The 10,723-nt window shown below is 46.4% G+C and overlaps 1 protein-coding gene across 1 annotated transcript; it reads left to right on the top strand.

Moving 5' to 3' along the window:
* The first annotated feature begins 735 nt into the window (after nucleotides 1-735).
* LOC8028278 (cyclin-dependent kinase 6) lies at nucleotides 736-10,537 on the top strand. The gene is made up of 2 exons (XM_002410751.4): nucleotides 736-818; nucleotides 7,236-10,537. The coding sequence occupies exon 2, from the start codon at nucleotides 7,337-7,339 to the stop codon at nucleotides 8,285-8,287; it is 951 nt and encodes a 316-aa protein (XP_002410796.2). The 5' UTR covers nucleotides 736-818; nucleotides 7,236-7,336; the 3' UTR covers nucleotides 8,288-10,537.
* The last annotated feature ends 186 nt before the right edge of the window (nucleotides 10,538-10,723 follow it).

The raw sequence follows: 10,723 nt of genomic DNA, 5'->3' as shown, positions 1-10,723 counted from the left end.
CTCTCCCCCCAAGGTCATTCCGAATCGGATCGGAAGGTTTCGTCGTACATGTGTTTCGCGCTTAAAGGGGTACTCCACCGATTTTTTGAGCTACCTCAACTAACTATATTTTCTGACTCCCCGGCCTTTAGCCTTTCCGGTATGCTATTTATCATCGCGAAATTCATAATAGGTATTGTGAAATCGGCAAATGAAAATGGTGCAAAAACCAATATTCAAATATTCGCGCACTTTTCAGTGCCGTGACGTCTGGCAGGCAGGCTTGCCAGTCGAGCAAGTAGTCTAAAAATAGTATATGCCAATCATTTGTTCCGTGCTGAAGCGCGGATACGGGAGCGAGCTTCCAAAGCACTCATTTGACACCAAGAAAGTGCTTCAAATCCGCTGGGAACAACTTCTGTAGTCCAAAAAGTTAACCCCTGCCTTCCACTGACGTCACTTTGTTGTTGTTGCCAGTAGAGACTTTCAGTTTGAAAAACATGGTGAAGATGAAAACTGTAAATTCAATAACTTCGCGAAAAAACAATATTTTGACCTAATATTTGGGATACTATTTTAGCAATGTTTGTTGGTTAGTTTAGAAAAATTTCAAGCAAATCGTTATTCGCTGAAACATTGATTCGCTCAAATGTCGCTGTTCGCTAAAACGTCATTCGCTCATGTGATATGGACCTATGGACCCCTGTAAGGCGCCCAGGACTCGCACAAGGCGGGAACACCAATCAACATCGCGTTGAACTTTTGTTTGTTTTTTAACCTTGTCGCGTGCTTTTCGTCCGGTTGAGCGAATCCCGAACAATGAAAACGTGAGGTCGGGGGTGAGTAGGTTGTTACAGTCATTACCATTTTACCAGGCTGCTAGAGGGTTCAAAAGCGTCGCGAATCAACTTGGGATTTAGCCGCACCACATTTTTTTTTTCTTTGTCAAGCGATCTCCGTGCTCATCCCCTGTCGGTTACGCGTCGTACCACGGCCATTTGCCGGTGCGTGCTCATCGAGCCGTTATTTCTGAACAATGTTGCTTCTTAAAAAACAAGGTTGCGCCCTGTAATTAAGAAGGGGTAACTCACACTGGTTTTTTCTCGTCATCTTAGGTTGAATTTTCCGGGTAGTCCCCGACACGACGAGCTTGCCGATGATGCTTGCACCGCATGATAACAGATTTCCGTTGAGGTGCCGACGCGCAACAAATCGCTGGCACGATTTTCTTCTTCGTCGTCGTCTTCTTTCTGGAGTTGGGGAACGCGATTGACGCCCCTTCGCTCGGAAACAACTTTCGGTGGCATTTCAGTGGAAGCATACAGCGCGCGGGCATAGCTTTGATCGGCGCTCAAGGTGCGCGGACGCCGAGCACCCATCATTTTTTCAGAACGAAGACGAACCTATATATTGACGGTCGTTCCTATCGGGTAGCGGTTGGCTCCCGCAAATAGGGTGTAATTTTAGGGCCACAAAGGGAAATAGCGATCTTTTTTTGTTCACACCACGCAGGAGTGAAGCACAGTTCATTGACTGTAACTCCAAAGTTACGTTGGAGAGATACAGAGAGAATTCATCCGCCCAGTTTTAATTTTCCTAGCCTCTGACTCTCAAGCAAGCTGTACCTTCCTATTTAAACAAAAATTATATCTACTTATAACTATTGACATAAAAAAAAAACCTGCAGCTTTTTGCTACAGCATCTGAAGAAGTGACGTCGTTAGCTCAGTGATTGGAAAGCATTCACGCTTTGCTTCGACACAGCTGACCTTGTATTCCCTCTTTTAGGAAAGTCTCCTAGCTTCGCGTGGCCTTCGCATGTGCTCACGCTGAAATTAAGAGAACTCACTTGATCTGATGTGGCTCCTCTTTTACAAACACCCTGAGGCAGGCATTGGCACCGTTGGTGAGGATTGATAATCATAATCATAATCTTTATCTCCAAAGTTTGAGTACTATCCTAGGGGGCGTGCGAGGTGAAACAGAAAGGCGGAAGCCCGTACACTAGTGCGTCTGTCGGCCCACACCCCAGGAATCGGAAACAGCAGCCAGTAACAAATCAGACACTATACATCATATGTGGCTCTTCCCTTTAGATCGGGTGGTCACGCACTACTAAGAACCTAGCCCGTGGAGTGAAACTCCACAGGCTAGGCTTGTGAAAGTCAATTTGGTGAAGCATGTACGCTTGATTGAAACACCGAGAGCTGACGACGGCACATTTCAGGGGATAGGCTGCGTCAAAGACTCTGTTTGCGAAGCTGACATCGAGGAAGGTGGAGCACAAAAGCTGGAAAACAAGCCACCATTTGCTTGATGGATGAAGTAAAGGAAGAGCTCGATAGCATCAAAAGAAGAGGAATCGTAAAGAAAGACATGGAAGCAACACCGTTCAGCAGTCAAATAATGGTGGTAGTGAAACAACATGGAAAACTCCAAATTTGTCTGGACCCTGTCAAACTCAACAAGGTGTTGCTAAGAAGACAGTATCCTCTCAGAACCGTCGAAGTAGTCACCTAGATCCAAGGATAAACTCATTTGAAGCCACTGGACTTGAAAAGGGGTTATGGCAACTGAAAGTCTCGGACGAGAGACAAAGCCACTTCCCGTTTAACACTCCTGGGGAAGATGCTGCTTCACAAGTGTGCCATTTGGAATGGCTACAGCACTAGAAATGTTTCAATAGGTCTTAAGCCAGCTTCTTGAAGGCCTTCCAAACGTGGTGAACTCCATGGACGACATCTTGGTTTACGGCAAGACCAGCGAAGAGCTAGAAAAACAGAGAAGCTGTTCTAATAGCCTCGTCCCACTAGAGCGACAAACACCGGTTTTTGTCCGACGACTTCACAAAGTTCCGTGTCGCCGATGCTGTCCCACTGCAACGACTGAGAATCGCCGACAAATGATCGACAACGGACGAGTTCTTGTCTGTCGTTAGACTTGAAGCGCAGCAAACAGTCCCACTGAGAAACATCTCTCGGAGACAAACTTATCCTCCTTGCCCGTTTATGCTTTCTGTTTCCTCCCTTCCCACCCTTCTACCCTTCCTCCCGGAACGAGAAGCACTTGGCGGACACTCCTCGTTCCGGGCCCCGTTGTTCTGGTCCCTCGATTGCACGTATAGGGTCGCGGGAGCGGCTTGCTGGCTGGCGCCAGGCGGTCATGTTGCGAAAGGGAATTTGCTGTGGCTGGTTTTGCTCGCGAAAACTTGGTGCGTGAGGTGGTGCTTCAAGACGCCGAAGTCTACGCCCATGTGCGAGGACTGACCAAAGTAAGACCGCTCACCGTGAAGTAGGACACGACGTTCCGCAACAAGCCATTCCGGCAGACGAGAGACTTTTCATCACGTTCTGTGACAATCGGGATGCTGTATTGTCCACCAAAGAGCGCTTGCCCTCGATCATTCGAATATGAAGTTATAAGCATCCTCAAAATCAGCGTGAAACTCTGTGGCGCTCACCTAGAATGCCTCGAACGGCCCAAAAAAGGAACGATTCGGGTATTTCTAGTCCGGAAAAAGTTTGGTGTTGATTGTCACGACTGTTTACAGAAAATTGCCAACGGCAAATGAAGAGAAGTGGAAGCTTTAATCAAGAAATAAAGTGATCGTCTCCACTTTCACCGTGTTTGTCGGCGCGTTTTATGAACAAAGAGCAAAACACGAAGATTGTGTCGCCAGACTCTGTTTGTCTGTGTATTTTGAAGTGCTTTGTTGACAACTTCAGTCCCACTAGAAAACAAGTATCCTTGCCCCCGTGTTCTGCGTCGTGTCCGCCAGGTGGGACGGCGGACTCCGACAAACAGGGTCTGTCGGTGTCGTCTGTCGCTCGCTGTCGTTTGTTGCTGTCTGTCGCTCTAGTGGGACGCAGCTCTAAAGGTACTCCATGAAGCAGGAGCAAAGCTGAACAGAGAAAAGTGTGTGTTCGGCAAAACCACGGTGAAGTTCCTTGGTCACATGCTCACTCAAGGACAGAATTGACGACGAAAAGGTGAATGCCATTAAAAGAATTGGTGAGCCAAAGAACAAGGCAGAACTGTAGAGATTGCCAAGAAATGCCACAATACCTGCAAAAATATGTTGTAAACTTGGCCGAAAAAACTACAACACTAAGAAAACTTTCTAAACAAGATGTTGACTGGCTATGGGCAGAGCTCCGCTCTGAAGGAAATCAAAGAAGCTTTAAAAAGGCCTCCAACACTGGCTTGCTATGACTTGGATGGAGACATGACAGTCTCGGTTGACGCAAGCTCAACGGCGCTAGATACGGTGCTCATACAGAATGGAAAACCAGTGGCGTATGCCTCGGCAGCACTGACTTCTACGCAACAAAACTATCTGCAGATAGAGAAAAAGATATTGGCAATCGGGTATGACTAAAATGTTTCATCAGTGCATATGTGGACGACCTCTGATAGTAGGAATGGGCCACAAACCTCTGGAAACAATAAGCCAAAAGCCACTGGGAAAAGCTCCAGCATGCCTCCAAGGGCTGCTGCTTGATGTGCAGCACTACGTACCAAAGATTGTCTTTAGAAAAGGCAAGGATCTGATCATTGGAGACCTCTTGAGCAAAGACTGCAAGCCAGAAGAAACAGCAGAGTCAGCAACGCAAGACATAGAAGCGTTGGCCATTATCCCTATGGCCACAACAACCCTGGAGGAGTTAATGAGACACCTATAACAAAATCCACAACTACTACAATTTTTAGAAGCATCCCTCATGGGCTGACCAGAAAAAACAAGTGGACTGTCAGAAGCAATGAAGTTCTTTTGGCCATTCTGGGACAAACTTGCCATCTACGAGTATATCTCTTCAAGGGCAACTACATAATCATTCCTAAATCCTGGAAGAAACGGCTGTTCCAACAGATACACGCGGAAAATATTGGAATTCGAAGTTGCATCAAGAGAGCTGAAGAAACAGTTTACAGGCCTGGAATGTCACAGCAGATCAAGGAGTTTGTTGAATGCTGCACAACATGCCAGGCAAGCCAGAAGGGCACCGAAGGAGCCAGTGCTACAAAATGAAGTACCCAGTCTCCCGTCTGTAATAGTCGCAGTGGATTTCTTCGACCATGCGAGAGAGACTAGTCTGGTGATAGTGGAGAGCTACTCGGGCTACATCGACTTCAAAATGCAACAAGTGGAACATCAGCAGATGTCGTCAAAACACTGAGGTGCTAGTCCGCAATACATGGTGTTCCAAGGCTACTCGAGTTGGACGGTGAACTTTGCTTGTGAGCAAAGGAATTCCGAGAGTTCAAGAAGGAATGGGGATTTGAACACCAAACATTGAGTCCAAGATACCACAACCGAATGGGCTAGCCGAAAGGGTGGTGCAAGTGGCCAAGAATATCATAAAGAGATGTGAGAGAGACGGAGCAGATGTACACAAGGCATTACTAAACATGCACAATGTGCCAAAAACGAAGAGCTCGGTTCACCCACACAAAGGCTCTTTAGTTATCGAACCATGACAACACTGCCTGTCAGTGCAAAGCTCCTGAAGTTTGAAATTATTAACATTGCAAAAGAAAAGCTGGAAGCACTGCGTGGGAAGCAAAAGGTGTATGCAGACGCTCGCGCAGCACCCACTCCAGAGACGAAGGAAGGATCCAAAGTTGGAGTCTTCAACAGTCACCGAAAATGGATCCCAGGAACTACCGTGGGAAATATGCCTTACCCAAAGTCTTTTATTGCCAAGGCACCAGGGAGCAACCCCAGAAGAAATACATCTTTCATTAGACCTACCAAAGCAAACTTGGAAGACAGGCTGGAGTACCCCCTGTCACACAGCCACACCCTACATGCTAAAAAGAAATCGACCGTCCACCAGCCAGTGGGACAAGCCGCAGTGAGACGGACTCTTGATCAACAAATGGGATGGTGCAAGAACCATCACAAGAACGGGAAGGCTAGTGAAAGCACCAGTTTGAATTTATCTTCAAAACAAACAAAAGAAGGGGGATGTAACAGAAGCCACATCGCTAGCGAGATCACTTCCAACCTGCCTCTGAGGCCCAACCATGGCCATTTCCCTGTTACCGCTTTTATATGCTTATTTAAAAGTTCCCAAGCCATCACAGACGAGTGCTAGTCCCGTCGATGTGTTCATATCCTTCTCTGTTTTTCGTGCTATTTATTGTTCATAAGGGTGCATAGCCTCCTGATGCATTAACAGTGCTGGATAGGCAGAGATGGCTTGTAGTGGTCTGCTGCAGTCCATTGTAAAATGAAATAGAGGGAAAACACCGAAGGGGAATCTGTGGCACATGTATCAACTGCTTAGGAAATTTTCTGGCTGTATTGGATGCCACTGAAGTAATTCAGTAGTGTCTGAGATCCATCAATTATCCAGTGTTGGGAAGTACTTTAAGTGCATTGTACTTAAAGTACTACTCCAAGTAAGTTTAGAAAACTTGTACTTTACTTGAAGTACATTCTCTGGGCATGAAATTGAACTTTACTTGAAGTACTTTTTCTGGTACTTTCCGAGAACTCCCGACTTCAAAGTATATATTCCCTAAATTTAGTCTTGTTAAATTTGTATCACAAAATGGTGCTTTGTCAACTCTGAAGAAATACTGGGAGAGATATTCTACTTTCACTCAAGATGCGAGCAGGCGACGCACTGCTCCGTTTGCACTGGGGGCAGCTGTCCCGTAGTGTTTCAAACTCTCGCTACTTTTCCTTTGGTCAGCAAAAGTGAGCAGATTAAAAATATAGAGGAGTCTCCTTCATGAGGAGATTGCTTGCAGAAGCTACGGGGCTGATGGCAGGCTCTTCATCATGAAAGAGTGTGTTGAAAAATATTTTTACTTTGTAATTACATAGTACTTCAAGTACATTTCACCTGGTGTACTTACTACTTTACTTTAAGTACATTACCTCTCATTTACTTTGTGCTTTAAGTACTTTTAGATGTGCTTTACCCATTTTAATTATCTAAGCACCTTTTAGTTGTAGACTATTTGTTGCCGTCCCACTTGTACAGCTGACATTTCCACTGTTAACTGCTGGGCTATTAAATATAGTCACTTTGATAAGAAAATATATTGTGAACAACAGTGAAAAACTAATATAGGTACAGGCACACAGAAAGCGTTTTGTTGCATGTTCTTCAATTTTGTGCTGGCTCTCTTTTTTTTTTTTTTTTTAAATTTGCAGTTGGGTTTTTTAGTTTAATAATGTATGTGCAGATGTGGTAGCAGCTTGATTTAGCATGACAGCATTAGCTCATGCTTGGCACTTTCAGGTCTGCTCCACTTGTGGACAGAAGCAGCCAGCAGCTGCTGCATTGCCTCACTGGGTTCGCTTGGGACAACGCAGAGTAAATTTGGTCTTTGCCGAATTACAATGGCGACAACAGACCAAGCCATGTCCTTCCTGCTCGGCGACGTGTCCAGCGAAAATCCATACGAAGAAGTGGCTCACATTGGCACGGGCGCATTCGGCACAGTGTACAAGGCACGCGACCGTCACAATGATGGACGCATGGTGGCCTTGAAGAAAGTGCGCGTACCCCTCAGTGAGGAAGGCATCCCAACAGCCATGCTTCGTGAGATCAGCTTCTTACGCCAGCTGGATGCCGCTCAGCACCCAAACGTTGTGCGCCTCCTCGATATCTGCCACGGTTGTAGGATGGAGCGCGAGCTCGTCGTCTTCCTGGTCTTCGAGCACATTGACCAAGACCTCGCCGGCTTCCTGGATAGATGTCCTGAACCTGGCCTGGAGCCCTCTTTGCTCCTGTGGCTTCTCAAGCAGCTGCTTACAGGAGTGGAGTTCCTGCATTCGCATCGCATTGTGCATCGCGACCTCAAGCCTCAGAACGTTCTGGTGACGGCGCAGTGGCAGCTGAAGCTGGCCGACTTCGGGCTGGCCCGGTTGTATGAGCGTCACATGTCGTTGACCCCTGTTGTGGTCACGCTGTGGTACCGGCCCCCGGAAGTACTTCTACAGGCCAGCTACGGTCCTCCGGTGGACCTCTGGAGCTGCGGATGCATCCTGGCCGAGATGGCACGACGCAAGCCACTGTTTGGAGGTCGCTCGGAAGGGGAGCAGTTGGCTCGGATCTTAGAGCTCTTGGGTCTGCCATCTGAAGATGAGTGGCCTCCTGAGGCAGCTGTTTCCCGGAGCTCCTTTGGAAGGGGGAGGATTTCTGATGAAGCCCTGAAGGACGCGGTGCCACAACTAGATGCCCTCACCCTGGACCTCTTACGACAAATGCTTCGCTTTGGGCCGGACCGGCGCGTCACAGCAAAGGCTGCCTTGACACATCCATGCCTGATCGGGGTCTCTGCACCCTGAAGTTATCCACACCTTTGTCATTGGACTCATTCTACAGTCTGTCGGTGGTGCTTGATGCATTCCAACGCTGTTCGGTTCAACACTCTCCCGGTCGTATTATCTGTGCCTTGTGATGCTACAACAATTCACATGCTTCGTTTGGTCTCTGGTGAATTTTGGGGTGTTAGCTACCTTGAGATTTGATACTGGTGGTTGCCAGTCTAAAAAATACCAACGTATTTTATAATGAATTTCGCTTGTCATACAGTTTCAAGCCTTCTACAGTGTTTCTCGTGCAGATACTGCAGAATACACATTCAAAGAGAGGAGCTAGTATTGTGGTCAACATTGCCACATTCTGTGGTCAGATGTTTCGGACTTCATGTTCTTGCTGTACCTTCTCGTTTTTTTCTCCCTTTTTTTTTAGTTTTTTGTATTGTTTTTACATGGAACATTGCTGCTGGCTTCAAAAGATGGCATTAGAAGGTTCTTGGATGGTTGATGGTGTTATTTAATTGAACAAATTGAAAGTCTACGGGCACACATCTGCAGTATGTTTTTCATTAGTGCAGTTTGGCTGCTCCTTCGGTCTCCATCAGAAGATTATAGCAATTTGCTTTGATTATTATTTTAATATTTTGGGAAGCCATGTGTTCAGCTTGTAGTAATCATAGGCTTATCCTGTGATTCTTGCATTGTGGCTACTGAATTGTTTGGTTGGTTGAAGGTGCTGTGAATCTGTTCAGAGATATGTCGCTGCATTTAAAAAGGTAGGATTACTGTATTATACATACATACAGTACGACCCAAAGACAACCCTGTAGGTTCCTGGGAGAAATGTTCCTACATCAACAAGTTCAGAGTAAGGTACAAAAGAAACAACACCAGATTTTTTTTTTTTTTTTTTTTTTAATGCGATAGTTATGGGCGTTAGCAGAACTTTTTCCTGGGGCGTGCACACTTATAGCACCCCCGCCCCCTCCCGGGGGGGGAGGGGGGGGGGGGGGGGAATGTTGGCGATGTTGGCTATTTTCAGCACATTTCCACTTTACTCTCTACCTGCTCTCACAGCTGCACCCTGGGTTTGGGGCTACAAACCACTGATCTCTCTGACAATTGCGAAATCACACTTTCCGCTCCCGCGAGTGAAGCCACCGTACGGTTATCTTGCATGTCGAAAAATCGCGTTTTTTGAGCGTTGCGGAGGCTGGCGGCAGCGTGCTGAAGACATTTTCTACTCGTTCGTCATCATTCGCCGAAGAAGTTCTTTAAAACCATCTGTAAGCCATGAAGCTTGCCATTGAGAACGCATGGAAATTTTTACAGAAGCGCAGTGTCGCAGAAAAAAGGCACAACGCGTCGGAAGTAAGTTTCGCCGGTCTCGCGGCAAAATCAAAACTTCCTTGCCCCCCCCCCCCCCCCCTTCCTTTTTTTTTTTTTTTCTTTTTCTTTTTTTTTTTTCTGGGCGGGGGTGGGGGGGGGGGCTTTTATACTTGTCGTTTTCTCAATAGCCATTTTCAATTTCCGATACTAAATAGCATGTTGGGAACAGTAGATCCATAGTATTCAGAAAATGTAGTTAGTTTGGGTAGCTAAAAAATGCCGGAGTACCCTTTAACTGGTGTGGGTGCAGCTCCCCCCTCTTGCACCCCCCTCGAAATTCCAAGGGAGGGGGGGGGGGGGGGGGGGCGGGCAACTGCCCCCCTTGCACCCCTCTGTGGACGCCCATGACGATAGCCTTCTTCAGTTAATAAATTTTCATCCATATATATTCTGGCCTCAAATGCTTTCCCCACTAAATTTAGTGAAAAATTTACGTCGGGTGACCTATCCACAAATTCAGCTTTCCCCCTATATTTAGCGGAAAATTTAGTCACATGACCTATGCGCCAATTCAGTTTCCTGGCTAAATTTAGCCGAAAATTTATGTCGGGTGGCCTGTGCACCAATTCAGTTTTCCCACAAAATTTAGCGGCAAATTCATGTCACATGACCTATGCAGCAGTTCAGTTTCCCCACTAAATTTGACTTGAAAATTGACGTCATGACCTATGCACCAATTCAGGTTCCCTGCTAAATGTGGGAAAATTGACTTCGCAAGACTTACAGACGAATTCAAGTTCCCCCTAAATTTAGCGGAAAATTTACATCATGGGTCCTATGCACCCATTCAGGTTCCCCGCTAAATTTAGTGGGGAACCGAACACCTGCCCATTTGTGCAACGATAAATGCTATTGGATTCTTAGATAATCACCCCTGTGTTCTACAAATTTGCCTCCCTCCTCAATTATTTTTAGGCTTTTTTTTTTTTTTTTTTGTAGACACTTTGGTGCCAAGTGAACTGTTGAATGCAACGTGTAACTACATTTTCTTGATCTCATTCACTTAGTCGGAGCTTGTTCCCTTGAAAAGCCATGTGCAGGGGACTTTCGCATCTCGGAGGCTTTTAAAAGCCG

The sequence above is a fragment of the Ixodes scapularis genome, unplaced genomic scaffold, assembly GCF_016920785.2.
Source record: "Ixodes scapularis isolate PalLabHiFi unplaced genomic scaffold, ASM1692078v2 PGA_scaffold5__190_contigs__length_132052651, whole genome shotgun sequence".
In the NCBI taxonomy this organism is placed as follows: Eukaryota; Metazoa; Arthropoda; class Arachnida; order Ixodida; family Ixodidae; genus Ixodes; species Ixodes scapularis.
The sequence above is the reverse complement of the archived record's forward strand: the minus strand, read 5'-3'. Positions and strand labels throughout refer to the sequence as shown.